Raw genomic sequence first — 20,846 nt, forward strand, 5'->3', positions numbered from 1 at the left:
ATAACATGATGTTTTGGTGCTTAATTTGTAAAATCATAACCTAATTTGATGTTTAATAGGCTTTTCCTTAATCCCTCCTTATTATCCAAGATATTCGCTTATCCAAGCTTCTGCCAGCCCATTTAGCTGGGATAAGTGAGACTCTACTGTATGTGTGTGTGTGTATATATATATATACACATACACACACACACACACACACACACACACACACACATATATATATAAATACACATATATATACATACACATACATATACATACACATACATATACACACACACATACAGTAGAGTCTCACTTATCCAATGTAAACGGACCGGTAGAATGTTGGATAAGCGAATATGTTTGATAATAAGGAGAGATTAAGGAAAAGCCTATTAAACATGATTTTACAAATTAAGCACCAAAACATCATGTTATACAACAAATTTGACCAAAAAAAGTACAGTAGAGTCTCACTCATCCAAGCTAAACGGGCCGGCAGAAGCTTGGATAAGCGAATATCTTGGATAATAAGGAGGGATGAAGGAAAAGCCTATTAAACATCAAATTAGGTTATGATTTTACAAATTAAGCACCAAAACATCATGTTATGCAACAAATTTGACAGAAAAAGTAGTTCAATACGCAGTAAAGTTATGTTGTAATTACTGTATTTACAAATTTAGCACCAAAATATCACAATATATTGAAAACTTTGACTACCAAAATGGCTTGAATTATCCAGAGGCTTGGATAAGTGAGGCTTGGATTAGTGAGACTCTACTGTAGTTCAATACACAGTAATGCTATGTAGTAATTACTGTATTTACGAATTTACCACCAAAATATCACGATGTATTGACAACATTGACTACAAAAATGCGTTGGATAATCCAGGGGAAAAACTTGACTTTACTATGATAGAACCAATTGGGAAATGGCAGTGTTTCATAATTAAAGACAGAAGGCAATGATGATGATGATAATGATGAATAGGGTCCTGAAACTCGCCTGGGTTTTTTCCTTTCTGCCCTGTTATCAGTCTTGCAGGGAGAAAGAAAGGGTTCAAAGAGCCTTCTGATTCAAGCCTCGCAGCTGTGGCCACGCCAAAGGCTAATAACGGGAGCTTTCCATGAGATTAGGTTTATGCGCCCGGCTCGAGGATTTTGCGCCGGGCTCCCTCCCCAGGGCGGTCCGTGCGCACAGGGCGGGTCTGGCGCGATCGCCTCGCCTCGGGCTATAAATCCCCGGCAGGGAAGCCCTGGCCTCCACACCGCTCTCTTGCGCCTCCTGATCTCTTCCTGCGAAGCTTCTTTGGCTCTAAACTCAGCCCAGGACCATGGACCCCCAGGCATGCTCCTGCGCCACAGGTGAGTCGCCTCTGGGCATCTGGGCTGCTGCCTCTCCATTGGAGGAAGGAATGGGCGCAGAATAATAGCAAAATAATAATATCATAACATGGTAATAGAGTACGGTAGGAATATAATACTATGATATTATATTAATTGGATTATTGTATTACTCTGCTTTGACACTTCTGGGCTGCCTCTCCATTGCAGGAATGGGTGCAGAATAATAATAACATAATAGTATCATAACATGGTAATATCGTAACATCCAAATATTATATTCGTTGTATTATTGTATTACTCAGCTTTGACACTTCTGGGCTGCCTCTCCATTGCAGGAATGGGTGCAGAATAATAATAACCTAATAATATCATAACATGGTAATATCATAACATCCAAATATTATATTAATTGGATTATTGTATTACTCTGCTTTGACACTTCTGGGCTGCCTCTCCATTGCAGGAATGGGTGCAGAATAATAATAACATAATATCATAACATGGTAATATCATAACATCCAAATATTATATTAATTGGATTATTGTATTACTCTGCTTTGACGCATCTGGGCTGCCTCTCCATTGCAGGAATGGGTGCAGAATAATAATAACAACATAATAATATCATAACATGGTAATATCATAACATCCAAATATTATATTAATTGGATTATTGTATTACTCTGCTTTGACACTTCTGGGCTACCTCTCCATTGCAGGAATGGGTGCAGAATAATAATAACATAATAATATCATAACATGGTAATATAGTATAGTAGGAATATAATACTATGATATTATATTAATTGGATTATTGTATTACTCTGCTTTGACGCTTCTGGGCTGCCTCTCCATTGCAGGAATGGGTGCAGAATAATAATAATAATAATAATAATAATAATAATATATTGTTCTGTGTCACTTGATTGCATCAGACCTTGGAGGTGTCTATGGACAACGCCGGCTCTTCTGCTGAGAAATGGAGATGAGCACCAACCCCCAGAGTCAGACTTAACATCAGGGGAAAACCTTTACCTTTTAATAGCATAATAACTTAACATGATAGTCTAGTACAGTAATAATATAATATAATAATATTATATTTATTGTATTATTCTGCTTTGACGCTTCTGGGCTGCCTCTCCATGGCAGGAATGGGCACAAAATAATAGTATAATATAATAATATAATTATTATATATTCCTTCATTGCAGAAAGGGAGGCAGAATAGTAATAATAATAATCATCATCATAAAAATAAAATATATATTTGTATTATTCTGTATCTGGGCTGCCTCTCCATTGCAGGAATGGATGCAGAATAATATGATTATAATATTCTGAATCAATTTTATGCATCTGAGCTGCCTTGCCCTGGCAGGAATGGACTCAGAATAATAATATTATTATAAATTATATTAATACTGTTAATAATAATAATACATTATTATTATGTTTTATCCACTGCCATGGCTCAAGGCTATGGGATCCTGGGAGCTGTAGTTTTGCAAGGTATTGGCCTTTCTTCCAAAGAGGACTGTCATGTTTATTGGCTGGTGTAATATATGACATTGAATATTGCCCGTTATATGTTGTCAGCCGCACGGAGTCCATATTGGAGAGACAACTATTAGTAGTAGTAGTATTGTATAAAGTCTTTATTTCCACACTGTAAGTTGATGTCAGGAGGGAATTTGGGGATTTAAAAGACAGTTTAATAATAAATAATAATAATTATAATTAATAATAGTAATAATTTGGTTGTTATTGTGCATAACTGTTGCTATTAAATGAATAATTTAATATATTATATTTATATTATTAAATATTAATATTAATATGTATTAATTTAATATATTATAGTTATATTATTAAATATTAATATTTATATTATTAAATATTAATATTAAATATTTATTTTATTTAAATTATTAAATATTAAATGAATAATGCCATGCAAGCAAGCCCATTGACAATTTAATATTCCGGCTTGGGTTTATTAACAGGTGGAGCTGGGTCTCTGAAAAGGATGCTCCAAACGATCCATGAGGCATATTAATAACTTAACAGAAAAATATTGGCAACATCCATGGTGACCACATAGGAAGGCAAAAGCTATTTCAAGCCTTCTCTTTGACGACTTTCAGGGTATTATGTCTCAAGCTGCTTTCTTTCTGGATAATATAAGATGGCAGGTCGGAGTTGACCCATATAATGCAGCTCAATGCAGTTCGAACAGCATTACATAGCAGTGTAGATCCAGCTTCTACACTGCTTTGGGAGAAAGGAACCCCTATGGAGGTGACCTATTAATTGTAAGCCTACTACTAGTGATATGTTGCACCAAGGAGTATGTGACTCTAACTTAATCGAGGTTTGCATTTTCTTTCTCTCTCTTTCCTTCCAGGTGGCTCTTGCAACTGTGCCGGTTCCTGCAAATGCAAAGATTGCAAATGCACTTCGTGCAAAAAAAGTGAGTCCCGCTTTGTGTATAGTACTTTTAGAGGACAAACATAAAGGCAAAGGGAGCAAATCTTGGGGATTCTGGGCCTTGGAGTCCCCCCAATGCAACTATTCCAAACTCTCAGTAGAACTTTAGTCTCCGCTGTCATATAAAATCCAGATTATCTGCTTTGAACTGAATTATATGGCAGTGTTGGCAGACTTGAGTGCTAAGTCCCATTGAGCCAAATCTTGAGAATAGTTCCTTTTTGTGGACTGTTGTTCCCAGAATTCCTAAAACAGTGGTTCTCAATCTATGAATCCCCAGATGTTTTTGGCCTTAAACTCCCAGAAATCCTAATAGCTGGTAAACTTTATTTATTTGCAGTATTTATATTCTGCCCTTCATTCTCACCCCGAAGGGAACTCAGGGCAGATGTATACATGGCAAACATTCAGTGCCATTAGACATACAACATATATAGACAGACACAGAGGCAATTTAACATTTTCCAGCTTCCAGCTTCCTGAAGGTATGCTCGATTCCGGCTACAGGGGGAGCTGCCGCTTCATCATCCACTTGTGACACCGAGTCCTTGATGGAGTACTTCCTCATTCTTCCACACACTGCTGGACATTAGTTAAATTAGCCTCCCCGCATAAAGTGGTACCTACATTTCCTACTTGACAGATGCAACTGTTGCTTAGGTCTACAGCAAGCTAAGCTATTGATGTTTGGGAGTTCAATCTGACCAGGGCTGGCTTCGATCTCATGACCTCTCAGTTGGTAGTGATTTATTGCAGCTGGCTACTAACCAACTGCGCCACAGCCTGGCTGAAATTTCTGGGAGTTGTAGGTCAAAACACCTGGAGACCCACAGGTTGAGAACCACTGCCTTCCCTAAATGGTTTCCAGCCTCTGTACTGAACTCCATTCTGTGTACATACTACATACATAATATATTAATAGCAGGATGCAGAATAAATGGTGCATCATCCTAAATATGCTGATGACGTCTCATAGTAAATATAGCCCTTTCATGTACCTTTCAAAGCTTGGATAAAATAAATATGACAGTGACCTGAATCCTGTTGTTAGCATTTATTGGAGTCTTCTTGCTGTAATAATTTAATAAGAATAATTTAATAATATCAATTTACTACAATAATAATTTACTACAACCTATGAGTTCAAAAACATGCAAATGTGAGTAGAGCAATAGGTACTGCTCTGGCGGGAAGGTAACAGTGCTCCATGCATATTTTATCGCCCACCTTTTGCTTGATTGTCAACCAGATGCAACTTGCAACATATAATTATTACTTATTATTATTAATCATTATTTGGTTAATAATGGCTGCTACTTTCTTCTCTTTCAGGCTGCTGTTCTTGTTGCCCGGCTAGTAGCGACAATTGCGCCAAGGGATGCGTCTGCAAAGACCCGTCGTCGGGAAAATGCAGCTGTTGTCACTAAAATTACTCTCTGTATATGATGGAAATGTGATATTTTTTTTGCCAAAGCAAAAAAGGGAATATATTGTAATGTTTTCAAGATGAAATAAAAATGTAGATTTAGAACCAACAAACGTTTTGGTTTTCAGTTGTGAAAAAGTGAAATCCTTGTGCCTTCGAATCGCCTGTTCATGTACAGAGACCCTATTGATATTTGTAGGCGATCTCCCATCCAAATACGAACCAGGGCTGACCCTGCTTAGATTCCATGACCAGAGAGGAGTTGGTGCCTCCAGGTCATTCAGGCCACATCATACTTGTTTGGCTTTCTTCATGTCCATCAGTTCCTCATAAATGTTTACCCAGGGATAGTGCGTCCAGGGCTAGCAAACACTTGCCTGATGGCATTATCAACTGACTACTTAATCTGCCTTTGGTCTTCTTTGGAGTCCCTTTGTGTTTAGTGGCAGCAGCTAGAAAGAATGTTATTGCTATAGAGTATATTATTGTGAACTTTTCCTGTCATGCAAAAATATGGAGGCGTAACTGGATGATGTAGTTCCATGAGCTTCACAAAAGACCTGCTCCTGACAGAGATGAAAACTCATCAGCTTGGCTTGACATATTAACACAACTGTTTGATTGTTGGGACTCTCTGGAGTGTGTGCATATGTGTTCATATGTATTTATGTATGTGTATCCATGTATATATGTGTACCTGTGTGTATGTGCGCCTATGTATGCATACTGATGTATATATGTACACCTATGCATGTATGTGTTGTGTGTATGCATGTATGTATGTGCACCTATGTCTGTACCTAAGTATGTATCCATGTGTACAATGTATGTGTGCATGCATGCATGTGTGCTTATGTGTGTACCTATGTATGTATGCATGTGTACCTATCTACTTCATCCATAATGATATGAAAACTTTTCACAATAATAGATTTCCATAATAGATTAATTTGGGGAGGCAATCCTTTGATTCTCCAAATGTTGGGCAGTATATCCCAGCAGTCCAAACTAGCAAAGCCAGTGGCAAATAATGCTGGGAGCTGTAATCTAAAAACAACCGGAGAGCGATAAGATTCACATTCCTGGGATAAACCATGTTCCGATTCAGTGCTATGGAATCCCGGAAAGTGTAGTTTTACGAAATGTAGAGCCTTCTCTGCCAAAGAATGCTGCACTGCAATCCGATTCCATAGCATCGAACTGTGGCAGTTAAAGTGGTGTCAAAATGCATTTATTCTATAGTGCAGATACACTCTGTTAAGCTAAGAAGAGAAGAAATCAGCAAGGGCTCTTATGCATTTAACAGCGACACTTGCCAAAATCCCATGCAGCTATTAATAGTGGGAGACGGCGTTTGTTCTCAGGAGAAGAGATGGAAACTGGGAAGATGGTGGGAAGGACCCGTCTGCTTTCGTGCCAAAGGCCCCCAAGCCAACACCGAAACCGATCCCAGGCGAAAGACCGAAAGCGGAGCTGGGAACAAATTGGTGTCGACCTCTAGGAAGGGAGAACCGGAGAGACAGTTTGGCTGCAAGGAGACAACCAGGTAGACACAACCTCCCTCCGGGGCTCAGAGAAAACCAACTTGGCATGGATTGAGGGCACAGGAGCAGGTAGAGGCACGATCGGGTTTCTTGCTCTTTAATTTTTAAAAACTAAAGAATAATTTGTAATGGACTTGCTGGGTGAGAACCTGACCCAGGAGGCTCGAAACTGGGAGTGGAAGAGAACCAAAACGCAAGGATCATTCCCATATTTGGAGACGATCGGTGAAGTTTCCTATCCTATAATCCGTGCATAATTTGTAGGGTTGGAAGGGATCCCACAAGCAATCTAACCTAACCTTCTGCTACCAGATGAGAATTCAAGCTTCTTTGACAAATGACTGTCCTGCCACTGTTTAAAAAGCTCCTAGGAATGATGGGAGTTGCAATCCATCACAATTTCCCAAGCTTGATTTACTGTCTTTCGCACCAAAGGAATATGAGAGGTGTATTCTATAGGGGAACATGGCAAACTTGTCCTTTAAAGGAGAAGTTTTTCCCCTGACATTAAGTCCAGTCATGTCTGACTCTGCGGGTTGGTGTTCATCTCCATTTCTAAGCCAAAGAGCCAGCGTTGTCCGCAGACACCTCCAGGGTCATGTGGCTGGCATGACTGCATGGAGTGCCGTTACCTTCCCGCCAGAGCAATACCTATTGATCTATTCACATTTGCATGTTTTCAAACTGCTAGGTTGGCAGAAGCTGGGGCTAACAGCAGGGGCTCATCCCGCTCCCCAGATTTGAACCACCAACCTTGGGGTTCAATTTGTGCCAGGCAGAAGGAGCAGGAGCAGGGACTGGTATTTATGCGAACAGCAAGGCCTTGCTTGTTCCAAAAATGTGCAAACGTGTTCAAAAGCATTGCAGCGCCGGAATGAAACAGGTAGCCCAGATTTATGATCATCTTCAGCTATATTAATTCCATCTGGGAAACCTGCTGATGCCAACTTGACAAAAGACTTGGGATTTTGCTCCAGGCCAGGTTAGCAACTTCTTCCATTGCCGTCAGCAATTTCCATATTGGGAGGTCACAGCCACTGCTGTCTACTGGATCAGGAAATCTGCTCCAGGTTTAATTTGAACTGTAACAGAATTATCTAGTGTTTCTGCTTTTATGGTCCCATCTCCCTATATAGTTCTAATGCGAGTTTTAGACCTGGCATATCCATCTTTGAACAAGAGCGTACTCTATAATATCTCACTATGGGAAATATTGACCAGGGATAAAGCAAGCAACCTCCAATATCGATCTGAAAATGGCTCCCACCGGAGCAGTACCTATTGATCTACTCACATTTGCATGTTTTCAAACTGCTAGGTTGGCAGAAGCTGGGGCTAACGGTGGGCGCTCACTCCGCTTCCCAGACTTGAACCGCCTACCTTTTGGTCAGCATGTTCAGAAGCTCAGCAGTTTAACCCGCTGCGCCACCTATTATTAAAGTATTATTACATTATTTTATTAAAGCAAGGCAAAAAGTGGGGCTTCTTGTAGTGTGATTTAAGCCAACACAAGTCCCAAACTATTTCCTTGTCCATGATTTTTGTTGGATCATTTCTAGCATGGGATTCTCAACCGCTACAGACCCATGAAATGGGATTTGGGTAGCTCCGGAGGCCACCGAAGTGGGGTCTTTGAGGTTCATATGTTTGTATATTTTTAAATTGCATTAAAATGCTATTAATGTAAGACACTTTGAGTCTCCTTTGCAGAGAGTAAAAGCGGGATATAAATAAACACAATAAAATATTAATAAACATATTAATAAACATAGTAAACATAATAATAATTCCTAACCATCGTGAAAAAAAAACTAAGTATGGACCATCAATGTTGCAATCCCAGGCAACAGCAGGATTGATGAGAAGCAACTGAAAAAGCTGACACAATACGAGGATTTAAAGATCCAACTGCTAAGGCTCTGGCACAAGCCAGTCAAGGTGGTCCCAGTGGTGATCGGCACGCTAGGTGCAGTGCCTAAAGATCTTGGCAAGCACCTCAAAACAATTGGCGCTGACAAAATTACCACCTGTCAGCTCCAAAAAGCTACTCTACTCAGATCTGCACTCATTATTCACCGATGCATCATAGTCTTAGACATTTGAGAAGTGTCCAATGTGGGATGGAATACAACAGCCAGCATGTTGATCTTGTTTGTGCATATGATAATAACTGTATATATGTTGTGCTCTGCCCTGAGTCCCTTTCGGGGTGAGAAGGGCGGAATATACATGTTTTAAATAATAATAATAATCCTGGACACTTTCCCCAGATATTGCAAGAACTGGAATAACCACCCCTGGATGCTCCTTGCTTAAGGAAACTATAAAACTCAAGTCAACTGCTGTCTTGAAGGTACATGCATGAAAACTAGTTGAGACAAACCAACATGATGACAACCCCACTTGTGTCTTTCGTATTGCATTTAACGCCATCGCAAATGATTGGTGCCATCTAACGGTCATTTTGCACAATGACAACTTTTTATCAATTGCTGCAACAACCACTATTATGCTGAATGCATTCCCGTCCATCCCTATTACACAAACACAATGGAGTCTCTTGTATGGGCACTGTTTTCATATATGCAAAGCTAAAGGAGAGAAACATAGTCTGCATCAACTGTTGACCTCCTTGTAGGTCAGGCATGGGCAAACTTTGGCCCTCCGGGTGTTTTGGACTTCAACTCCCACAATTCCTAACAGCCTACCGGCTGTTAGGAATTGTGGGAGTTGGAGTCCAAAACGCCTAGAGGGCTGAAGTTTGCCAATGCCTGCTGTAGGTGTTCAGATTGTCCCAGTTGGCCAAAATAGGATCCAGCAGCTCCAGAGCAAGCAGTAGAAACCAAACAGGTTGGCTGCCTCCAAGACATCCCAATGGGAATTTGCAGGCACCAGTCTGTCTTTGCCTCCAAATGCAGCTTCTCTGTGAAAGGTTAAATTACACAGGCCTCCCTTGGGAAAGAGATGAGGAAGGAGAGATCCTGACATCAGACCTAATGGGGACTAACACATTTTAGGTTTCTTTAGGCACTGCAGCCATTATGTCTGGACAACAGTCCACAAAAATTAATGCCATGCTAGCCTTTGCCACAAATCTTCTGGCTTATTTCTCATTAAAGGATCTCTAATGAGCTTCCAAACACCCACACTATTTCGCCAATATTACACTACATAATATAAAGATTTTTGTTCCTGGGTTATAAATGTCATTTCCTAATTGGTTCACTCATAAAAACATGGGAATAAATTTATTCAACTGCCAAAACTTTGTTTTTGTGGGAAGTGTACAGTGCATGTAACCCAGTAATCCAATGCAGTTTAGCCACTGCAACACAAATATGAAGAATGCAAAAAACAAGTTTCTTCTTAAGTATTCAAAGTGACTTCAAAAAATACAATCAGCAGTAGTCAGGATTTTGTTCATGTTCATGGTGTCTCCCTTTCTGTTGGTTCATCAAGCAGAGCACTTGATGAACCAACCTGGACACAGCATATTATTTGAGAACACAGAAATATTGGACCACTCTAACAATTACCATGTCAGACAACACAGGTAAGACATTGAAATCCACAAGCATATGGACAATTTCAACAGAAAGGAGGAAACCATGAAAATGAACAAAATCTGGCTACCAGTATTAAAAAAATCTAAAATCAGGGCAGGAAATAAAGAGCAACACTCAGAAAACAGGGGAATTCCAGACAAGAAGCAACCAGGCTTTGAAGGTGCAAGGCAATTCAACGCTAATCAAGGTGGTCAATTGCAACATTCACACTTGCCTCAAGCAGACAAGCGTTCTCTCCCCCACCCTGGAAATTATTCCAGATATATAAACCCCTCTTGCCTAGTTTCCAACAGACCATACAATCTCGGAGGATGCCTCCATAGATGTGGGCAAAATGTCAGGAGAGAATGCTTCTGGAACATGGCCATACAGTGATTCTGGCCATGAAAGCCTTCGACAACAAATCTAGAACAACATTCAACCACTTTCACGAACACAATGTGAGCTGGAACGAGATCCATGCTGTGATGTCTATTTCCCAAGACAGCAGACAGACTTTCACACACAGCGTAACAGGGAAAAGGTTTTTTATTCAGGGAAGTAAAAAATGCAAATACTAGGAAACACTTTTGTAATCTGGGCATCAGCGAGGGAGAGAACTGTTTTTCCTAAAACCAGGAGAGACAAAAAAAAAGAGGACAAACAGTACAACTTGGAGAAGGGACAGGAAATGAACTGAGGAAGTGGAAAGGGGAATACACTCTATTTAACTCCTTGAAATATATAACCTTTCCCCCATAAACAGCAACATCTTAAGATTATCTGGACATAATGATGCTCTCAAAAAATGCAAACTAAACTTGAGAGCAAAGAGTTCTGGCGTGCAAGAATCAATACTGTCTCTTGATGTCCTCAGACTTTGCACATCACAACTACCAGAGTCCCATATCTTTCCTGCAAATCAGGGCTCCTTTCAGCCACAGACATATATCAGTTTATGGTCAGCACATCGCTCTGGATCTCATGGCTCAACTGGGTTTGGAGATCACTCAGCTTCTTTTTCAAGCCAGAGAGGGCCGAGAGGACGATGGTCTCGGGACGCAGGGAGCCACAGGATTCCACATTGTAGTAAAACCTGGGAGAGTCAAGGGGCCGGAGGAACAGTAAGAGGAAGAAAGAAAGCTGCCCAAACAGACAGACAAACCATCTAAACAAAGTCACCACAAATTGAATCACAATAGCCCTTTTACGAAATGTGGCACACTAACCAATGATAGATAGATCTGGGTTGCTGTGAGTTTTCCAGGCTATATGGCCATGTTCCAGAAGCATTCTCTCCTGACGTTTTGACCTCACAACCTCTGAGGATGCCTGCCACAGATGTCGGTGAAACATCAGGAGAAAATGCTTCCGGAACATGGCCATACAGCCTGGAAAACTCACAGCAATCCAGTGATTCCAGCCATGAAAGCCTTTGACAACACATCGATCAAACTGTTTATTGATTAGTCTACTGACCATATCAATGAAAAAGACAAAAACAAAAATACACAGACAAAGAGACACCAATCATTATGCTAAAACTCCTGTAATAGTTAACTAAACACAATAAAACTTGGTTAGACAATAAATTTGGTAAAATGGGATTAAATTACAAGATAAAAGCGGGGGAGGAGAATGATGAGTGCAAAAGAGTCAGAGAATTTAGATGAGTTTATCACCATGACAAGGGACCCCCTTTTTGTGAGATTTATCTCAGAAAGAAAGTAAGACAGTTTGACAACTGGGTCCCAGTTGCTTGTGTGACAAAAAGCAATTGTAAATATTGAAACACTAACTAATGATAACTCACTTACTCTTCTTGGACAGAATCAGAAACACTTATGGTCTGGAATTCCAACCAGGTGCATGCCATAGACTGTGAAATTGATAATGACGATGATACCATCACATTCTTACCTTTCTGGCTTTCCATTTGGATCATACGGAGCCTGTGCTTCATCTTCGTCAATTTCAGAGTATTCACTTTTTGGCCTAGAAGGAAAGGGGAAGAACAGAAACTAATGGACTCATGCAAAGCCTACTGAACAGCAGGCATTTAGTAAGGAAAATCGATAGTGAAGGCAGGGCAGATGCAGAACAGGCCCCATATAGTAGAACAGCATCCTTCAAAGGCTTGCTTTAGCCTGGCCCTGTTTGTCTGGAAACGCACCATTCCTCTGGCTTTGGGTAGACGGTGTGTCGCAGGGCGTTGTCCGGGTCGTACTCAAAGGCCACCCCTGCGGTGGGATTCCACTTGGCGTGCTCCTTGCCAAAGCCCTTCTTAGCGTAGGCCCGAAGCCTCAGCTCCTGCCCTTTCCGCAACTTGACAATGAGGATGTCTAAAGGAAACGACAACAGCACAATTGGCCTTCCGCATGTGCAAGTTTGACTTTTGCAGATTTGAATAAAATGTTCTCTCTAAAGTCTTCCAGTGTGACTGATGCTTTAGTCAACATACTCAAAAAGTTGACCACAAAGTGATGCTGGGGGCCCTAAAAATTCTTAGAGAGAACACATGTCTATATGCTTGGAAGTCCTCCAGTGCAATTCCATGGTCAGATTCCAGAAGCTGGCCAAAGAGTTGTGCTGGAGGGTGTAGAAATTCTCCAAGAGGCGTTCTTCAAAAATAGCAATGTTTTTATTTACAGAGCTATCTGTAACTTATCTACTTTGGATATCTAAGGCAAAGGTATTTTCCAAACACAATCCTTCAAATTGTTTTAATCGCAGAAACTGGGCGCCTCTGAATACAAAGCAATGGCTCTACACATAGAATCAGCCCATATCTGTTTCAAAGTAAGGGGATAGGGTTTACGAACTCTTTTGCAAAACTGTCAGAAATATAATAAACAAACTAGGAGTTGGGAATGATAGAAGATCTGGAGGCCCATACTTCTTGGAAGAGTCACTATGAGGCTAGGTCTAAAGACAGAAACTAAACCAGTATGTCATATTTCTCCTTGCAGGCCTCAAACTCCCTGGGTACATACCATCCTGCTCAACGTAGTCATTGGGATCATTATCTCTGCTTCGGGAGGTCACCTGTATGGGACAGACATAACACAAGATGTTGGGATACTGTTTATCTTTTCACAAAAATCCCCACTCAGATGCTGTGACTTTCACATGGAGCTAAAAATACCACCTTTGAACCACCTGAGCCCTACTGAGCTGCCTCTGTCAATACTTTTAGCAGAGTATGGGGTTTTAGCTAGAAATGAAATGCTCCTTAATGAACTCTCCAATGATTCTACCCTGTCTATAATAATAATAATAATAATAATAATAATAATAATAATAACTACTGCAAAAGGCCACCCTACTGGGATCTGCGCGCATCATCCGAAAATACATCACACAGTCCTAGACACTTGGGAAGTGTTCGACTTGTGATTTTGTGATACCAAATCCAGCATATCTATCTTGTTTGCTGTGTCATACAATAATAATAATAATAATAATAATAATAATAATAGTAATTTATTTCTTATAACCCGCCTCCATCTCCCCGAAGGGACTTGGGGCGGCTCACATGGGGACAAGCCCTAAAAACATCAGTTTCATGTACAAATTACAAAATTAAATATAGCAAAACAATTATTTAAACCATCTTAAAATGAAACACAACATAGACATAACAGTGAGTGTCAAACAAGAATGAGGTGATCCAGCTTCAAACATCCGCCCTGTACCATGAAGCATAATGAGTGGCACCTCAATCGTCCTTCTCAACTCCCAGATATCCCAGCCAGTTTACCAGGAGTTGAAGGCCAAAAACATCTGGGGACCCCAGGTTGAGAACCACTGTTATAGCAAATAGTTTTTTGGGTTCATTTTGATTGATAGAAAGAAAGCAACGGGATTTGGTGAAAACACAAAAGTGGAAATATTATACTAACTGGTATAACTCGAGGGTTGTTGGAGATGAGATCACGGGACGTGACGTGGCGGGTCTGGTCTTCATTGCATCGGACGTCCAGCGTGAACTCTACTGAGCACTCAGGACAAAACTCATCACAGGTACAGTCCTGAACAGAAAGAAAGAGAAGAGGCCCAAATGTCTCTCGAAACATTTCCCATCAAATCAGCATCACTAATTCCCTCCTCTTGCTCTATATGAGCCTTATGGTAATGGTCTCACCTAGTGCTATTCCCATACTTGCCATTCAGTTTAAAGTCATTGCGACTGGTGGCCATTCACAGATTTATTTTCCACAAACTGGCACGCCTGAACTATTCTAACTTTAGTATTCAATGATGTACAGCAACAGAGCTGCCTAAGAAGTCACCCAGGAGGGGAGGAATTAGACCAAAATTTCTATTTTATTCTTAATTCCAAGAAAATAAGGCCTCTACCCACTGAGACTTAGACTCACCCTGGAATATTGCAGTTTATCAACAACATCATCACTGGTAAGTGGGATCAGACCTAGGGAGAAAGAGAGAAAGTAGTGAAAACACACGTAGACTCAGGTGCAAGGCAAAAGACAAACAACTACACTTGATATCAGCCAAAAGGCCGAGAAGCGATAAGGGTCTTTGGAGCAAAATAAAATGTTGTTGTTGTTGAGAAACAACTAGGAAAAACATATTTATTCTGGGTTGTTGTGAGTTTTCCGGGCTGCATGAACATGTTTCAGAAGCATTTTTATCTGACGCTTCACCCACATCTATGGCAAGCACCCTCAGAAGTTCTGAGGTCTGTTGGAAACTAGGCAAGTGAGATTTATATATCTGTGGAATGATGTCCAGAGTGGGAGAAAGAACTCTTGTCTGTTTGAGAAAAGTGTGAATGTTGCAATTAGCCACCTTGCTTGGCATTGTCTCTGTTTCTATGTTTATATGGCATTGAACGTTTGCCTTGTATGTGTACATTGTGATCCACCCTGAGTCCCCTTCGGGGTGAAAAGGACAGAATATAAATACTGCAAATAAATAAATAAATAAATAAATAAATAATAAGCCTTTCAGCTTCAAAGTCTGGCTGCTTCCTACCGGGGGGATCCTTTGTTGGGAGGTGTAAGCTGGCCCTGATTGTTTCTTGTCTGCAATTCCCCTATTTTCTGAGTGTTGTTCTTTATTTACTGTCCTGATTTTAGAGTTATTAAATACTGATAGCCGTATTTTGTTCATTTTCATGGTTTCCTCCTTTCAAAGAAAATCTGGCTACCAGTATTAAAAAACAAGAGTTCTTTCTCCTACCCTGGATATTCCACAGATATATAAACCTCACTTGCTTAGTTTCCAATAGACCTCACAACCTCTGAGGATGCCTGCCACAGATGTTGTCAAAATATCAGGAGATAATGCTTCTGGAATGTGACTATATAACCTGAAATACAGTAACCCAGTGATTCCGGCCATGAAAGCCTTCAAAACCTGGAAGAGCATGTGGTTCACAGGATACAGAAGTCTCAAGGAGCATAAAATATAACAAAAAATACAAGGAGAAGAAAACTTGGAAAGATTACTCAAAATGTAATCAATAATGCTGAATTTTAATATAATAATAATAATAATAATAATAATAATAAAACTTTATTTATACCCCGCCACCATCTCCCCAATGGGGACTCGGGGCGGCTAACATGGGGCCATGCCCAGAGCAATACAACATAATAAAATATAGAAACAACATATCATAACACCATTTAAAATACAATAAATAATAATACACTGTTTTATTTAAAATCCAGAGATAGAAAGAGACATGACTACCCTGCAATCTTTCTATATACAGTATCAAAGCATTTGAATGTATTTTATGTGAATTACACCAATAATCAATCAAAGTTTTTAAAAAAACCAATTGGAAAAGCCTGTGCTTCCCTATCATGTCTTATGCCGGTTACTCACCTAACCTATGTGCAATGAACTCATCATGAAGGACAGAGGAGTTGGCATCTATCTGTACCCAGTCTATAGCTGCAAACAAAATAGTACAAACTGAGATAACAACAAATTGATTAATCAAGTTCAAAGTCTTCAATTCATAGTATTGGGCTTTAGCATACCGTAGCGCAGGTTGAATTTCTTTTAATTTCTATTTTAACTAAAGCAGGTTCCCCTCCCCAAATCAACTGAATTAGATTTGCACTAGAGCTTTTAAAAAGAAAATGCATATTTAAAATCTATATGAAGACAAACATTCATGTATGTATGTTGGTTGTAATTCTGGGATTCTGAGAAGCCTTTGAAAAGAAAATACAAATGTAAATAATTATATGAATATGAAAGAGCACTAGGCTAGTTCCAAGATCTAATGAGGGGGGTGTGTGGCCTTCTGCTGTCACCTAGACACCATCTATACTGAACATTTAATACAGTTTGAAGCTAGCCTAAACTCTCCTGGCCAGACGATAAATTCCCAAAAGAATATGTGAAAGAAAGCCCTTCATCAGTGCTCTGTGGTTTGTGTCATCACCATACGAGACTCAAACTGGTTCCAGGATTTCATATGTAATCATCAGCAAAACCATGCTCTTCCAAACTGGTTTAAAACTGCATTAATCATCAATGTTAGATGGCCCTCTAGTAACATAACAGGGACCGAAACCTGGCTCTTCCAAATGCAGAATGATGAATTATGGCCTCTTCAATTCAAACAACATTCATCTTTATGGATAAGTGCTTACCACAGCACTTCTGTGAATTATTTTCATAGGACAAATATGATACATGATAATATAAATACCGATGATGGGAACTTCAGCGATGAACACTCTCCTGATGGAATTAGCTACTCTGGAAGAGAAAAATAGAAAATTACTTATTGCTGTTGCTGTTGTTATTATTATTATTATTATTATTATTATTATTATTATATGTATGTATGTATTTATATGCATAAAACAAAAACATCTGGGGACGCCAGGTTGGGAACCACTGATTTAAGGAGAGAATTGGGCCCCACCTACACTGCCATATCTAATCCATATTATCTGCTTTGAACTGGGAGATATGGAAGTGTAGACTCATATAAACTGGTTCAAAACTGATAATTATTGTTTTTGGCAGCATGGATAATACGGCAGTATAAAAGAGGCCTGTGTCTACGCTGCTATATAATCCAGTTCAAAGAAGATAATTTCAATTTTATATCGCAGTGTAGAAGGGGCCTGAGTATCCTGGTGGAGAGAAAAAGCAGGATATATATAAACATAAAACATACTAATATAATATTCACGAGGCCCAGGAGGAGGCCTCAAACACCTCAGTGAAAGAAGCATAATAATAGTAACAGTAATAATAATGATAATAATAATAAATTCCTCAAGCTCAGGAGAGGGTCTCAAATACCTCAGGGAAAGAAGCATAACAACAACAACAACAACAACAACAACAACAAATTCCTCAAGCCCAAGGAGGAGGCCTCAAATGCCTCAGTGATTGAAGCATAATAATAATAATAATAATAATAATAATTTCCTCAAGCCTAGGTGGAGACCTCAAATGCCTCAGAGATTGAAGCATAATAGTAGTAGTAATAATAATAATATATTCCTCAAGCCCAGGAGGTGGCCTCAAACGCCTCAGTGAGAGAAGCATAATAATAATAATAATAATAATGACAACAACAATATATTCCTCAAGCCCAGGAGGAGGCCTCAAACGCCTCAGTGATTGAAGCATAATATTAATAATAATAATAATAATAATAATAATAATAATAATAATAATAATAATAATTTCCTCAAGCCAAGGAGGATGCCTCAAATGCCTCAGTGATTGAAGCATAATAATAATAATAATAATAATGACGTTTTCCTCAAACCCAGGAGGAGGCCTCAAACGCCTCAGTGAAAGAAGCATAATAATAATAATAATAATAAATTCCTCAAGGCCAGGAAGAGGCCTCAAACGCCTCAGTGAAAGAGGCGCAATGGGTTAGTTCTTCTGGGGCAGCAGAAGCACTTTAAGCCCCGGCTTCCCCCCCAGACTAGGCCCTGCCCCTCCAGACAAGCCCTCGCTCACGCCAAGTCCGTGTTCTCCACGATGAACTTGACATTCTCGTCGCTGAGCTCCGTGATGCGGACGGTGGGCTGGTTGGCGTAAGGCATGGCGGCGAGAAAAACCTCTCCTCAGGACGCTTCACCACCAGTGCGCATGCGCTTCGCGGACCCGGCTTGAATTGGCGCGTGCGCGGGGCTGCTATCTCCGCCAATCGGAGCGCGCGGCGGGGAACAGAGAGGCGCCGACGTCATTTCTAGGCGGCCGTCGGCGGCGAAACAGGGAGGAAGCAGGCAAGGTAGGCACTCACTGACTGGATTGTGGTTTTTCTCCTATTTCTCCCTTTTTCTTCCTCCCGAGAGCCCTGCCACACTGTTATGTTATAGCCCTGCTAAACCTTGGCAACATTCTGAGGAGTTTTGTCGCGTGGCGAGGCCTAGGAATGCCTGAGAGGCCTTCACTGCCCGTCTCATGGCCCTCTAGCATGTTGCCATGGCAGCCAAAGCGGGATAACAGTGCTTTTAGAAATGTAATGCATTGTTTCCCAAGCTTTGGCCCTCCAGGGCTTTACCTACATCTAGCCTGGGGTAAACTTGGGCCCTCCAGGTGTTTTGGACTTCAACTCCCACAATTCCTAACAGCCGGTAGGCTGTTAGGAATTGTGGGAGTTGAAGTCCAAAACACCTGGAAGGCCCAAGTTTTCCCAGGCCTGATTGAAGCCTGTCCATCAGATGGCATCTCCCTTGTGCTCCCTCTGCTGCTGAATATACATGCTCAGTATGGAATACATCTCACCACGTGGATATGGCTCTTAATGAGACATGCCTCATTAATAATAATAATAATAATTTATTTTTATACCCCGCCTCCATCTCCCTGAAGGGACTCGGGCAGCTTACATGGGGCCAAGCCCGGATAAAAACAGTGTATAGTGTATTGTATAATTTTTATATGTGTGTTTATTGTAAGCTGCCCTGAGTCCCCTCTCGGGTGAGAAGGGCGGGATATAAATGTTGTAATAAATAAATAAATAAATAAAAACAGCAAACCAAAAATGAAATAACATCAGGAAATACAGACACAGTAAAAGCACAAAATGATAATCATAGTAAAACATGGATTTGGCATCCAAGTAGGCAGGGCAAAGTGCAGCTCTATGCCCAACATCACTGGAAAAATTATACTGTTTAACCAATATCCGGAGTTTGGTGTTCGATGCCATCTGTACGCAGATGACATCCAACTCTATCACTCCTTTCCACCTGTTGCTAAGGAGGCTGTTCAGGTTCTGAACTGGTGCCTGTCAACTGTGATGATCTGGATAAGGGAGAGCAAATTGAAATTGAATCCAGACAAGTCAGAGATACTCCTGCTCAGTCAAAAGGCCGAACAGGGTATAGGACAGTGGTTCCCAATTTTTGATCCTCCAGGTGTTTTGTACTTCAACTCCCACAATTCCTAACAGCTGTTAAGATGACTGGGATTTCTTGGAGTTGAAATCCAAAACAACTGGAGGACCAAAGGTTGGGAACCACTAGTATAGGGTTACAGCCTGTGCCCAAAGTTCACAGTCTCCCAAAGTTGTTACTCTCAGATCAAGAATGTAAAAACTCCAAAAGAACATGCGGATCAAGAAGAGGTCACCTACAGACCCACCGCCAAGATCCTACACTTGGAAGGCAATCATACTTGGCCACGTGTGATAGCCTATGATGATGATAAATCCACTGTGCCGTGTCTTGGTTTCTTTTGCAGCAGAAGGCAAACCTGCTCCCTCCTCGATATGTCATCCTTTCAAACCCTCATATTTCCTTGAGTCTCATGTGCCATCAAATCTCATGTGCACCTCAATTTTTACAATCCTGAAACTAAAAGAGCCCCTTCGGTTGAGAAGTGCGGGATAGAAATGTTGGAAATAAATATAAAGAGTATTTGCTGCTGAATGTAATGTGCAGCAACAAAAAGTACACCTGGTGTCCTTGCAACCAATTCATCATCATTTGTGGCAACAACAAAAACGAAGGTTCTGGAATAGAACAACTACTTTCAAAGTAAGGACCACACAACTAAACAGGAAATAACATTTTCAAACTAGGAATATAATTTTATTTTTCAAATTTCATTGCATAGTGTAATCAGACATCCAAATCTGCTGTCATTGCATTTGGAAACAGAGAATTTCTAGGAGAACTCCTAAACTTGGAGGTCGATAGTATGGTCCAAAGAGCACATATGGTCCCCAAGGATGTTATGAAGCTCCCAGGGCCTCCCCAAATGTTGACCTTTAGGGTTTTCTTTCTGGATGAACAAAGACACTCCTGGTCCTCAAGATAAGGCTGAAAAGCATGGTGCAATTCCTTCAATGGGCTTTAGGGGGCACCAGGGGCTTTTTGTGTGTTTGAAAATTACCCAGATTATATGTTGGGAAAGTATTTCCATTGAAGGCTAGTATACCTCAGAATCCTTGGCAAGTATTTTCTCTTGAACCCTGAACCATGAATTTTATTTTTCAAGATGCTTATTATCTTGTGTTTGGCTCAGGCTCAAAATG

The 20,846-nt window shown here is 40.4% G+C and overlaps 3 protein-coding genes across 3 annotated transcripts in view; 2 read left to right on the forward strand and 1 right to left on the reverse strand.

Annotated features, from left to right (window-relative positions):
* Nucleotides 1-1,175: 1,175 nt before the first annotated feature.
* On the forward strand, nt 1,176-5,366 carry LOC134293586 (metallothionein-2-like). Its single transcript, XM_062961612.1, has 3 exons — nt 1,176-1,355; nt 3,745-3,810; nt 5,160-5,366. The coding sequence occupies exons 1-3, from the start codon at nt 1,325-1,327 to the stop codon at nt 5,252-5,254; spliced, it is 192 nt and encodes a 63-aa protein (XP_062817682.1). The 5' UTR covers nt 1,176-1,324; the 3' UTR covers nt 5,255-5,366.
* A 5,507-nt stretch (nt 5,367-10,873) lies between these two features.
* On the reverse strand, nt 10,874-18,476 carry polr2c (RNA polymerase II subunit C). The gene is made up of 9 exons (XM_003228582.4): nt 18,320-18,476; nt 17,040-17,089; nt 16,202-16,270; nt 14,722-14,774; nt 14,245-14,373; nt 13,336-13,387; nt 12,516-12,684; nt 12,263-12,337; nt 10,874-11,438 (listed from the first exon to the last, which is right to left on the reverse strand). The coding sequence occupies exons 1-9, from the start codon at nt 18,403-18,405 to the stop codon at nt 11,294-11,296; spliced, it is 828 nt and encodes a 275-aa protein (XP_003228630.1). The 5' UTR covers nt 18,406-18,476; the 3' UTR covers nt 10,874-11,293.
* Nucleotides 18,477-18,495: 19 nt separating this feature from the next.
* The window catches only part of nup93 (nucleoporin 93), an 81,543-nt gene continuing 79,192 nt past the window's right edge, over nt 18,496-20,846 (forward strand). The window contains exon 1 of the mRNA XM_062961599.1: nt 18,496-18,593. The gene's annotated coding sequence lies outside the window, so the exon portion shown is untranslated. The remainder of the gene's footprint in view (nt 18,594-20,846) is intronic.

Source organism: Anolis carolinensis, unplaced genomic scaffold, assembly GCF_035594765.1.
Source record: "Anolis carolinensis isolate JA03-04 unplaced genomic scaffold, rAnoCar3.1.pri scaffold_9, whole genome shotgun sequence".
Classification (NCBI taxonomy): domain Eukaryota; kingdom Metazoa; phylum Chordata; class Lepidosauria; order Squamata; family Dactyloidae; genus Anolis; species Anolis carolinensis.

What these genes read in the sequence shown, in the direction of transcription:
- LOC134293586 (XM_062961612.1), top strand. Translation starts at nt 1,325, where the DNA reads ATGGACCCCCAGGCATGCTCCTGCGCCACAG. An exon ending in GGCATGCTCCTGCGCCACAG is followed by an intron (nt 1,356 to 3,744) that starts GTGAGTCGCCTC and finishes CTTTCCTTCCAG; the next exon opens with GTGGCTCTTGCAACTGTGCC. An exon ending in ATGCACTTCGTGCAAAAAAA is followed by an intron (nt 3,811 to 5,159) that starts GTGAGTCCCGCT and finishes CTTCTCTTTCAG; the next exon opens with GCTGCTGTTCTTGTTGCCCG.
- polr2c (XM_003228582.4), bottom strand. Translation starts at nt 18,405, where the DNA reads ATGCCTTACGCCAACCAGCCCACCGTCCGCATCACGGAGCTCAGCGAC. An exon ending in TGACTACGTTGAGCAGGATG is followed by an intron (nt 12,685 to 13,335) that starts GTATGTACCCAG and finishes CGTTTCCTTTAG; the next exon opens with ACATCCTCATTGTCAAGTTG. An exon ending in CCAAATGGAAAGCCAGAAAG is followed by an intron (nt 11,439 to 12,262) that starts GTAAGAATGTGA and finishes TGACTCTCCCAG; the next exon opens with GTTTTACTACAATGTGGAAT.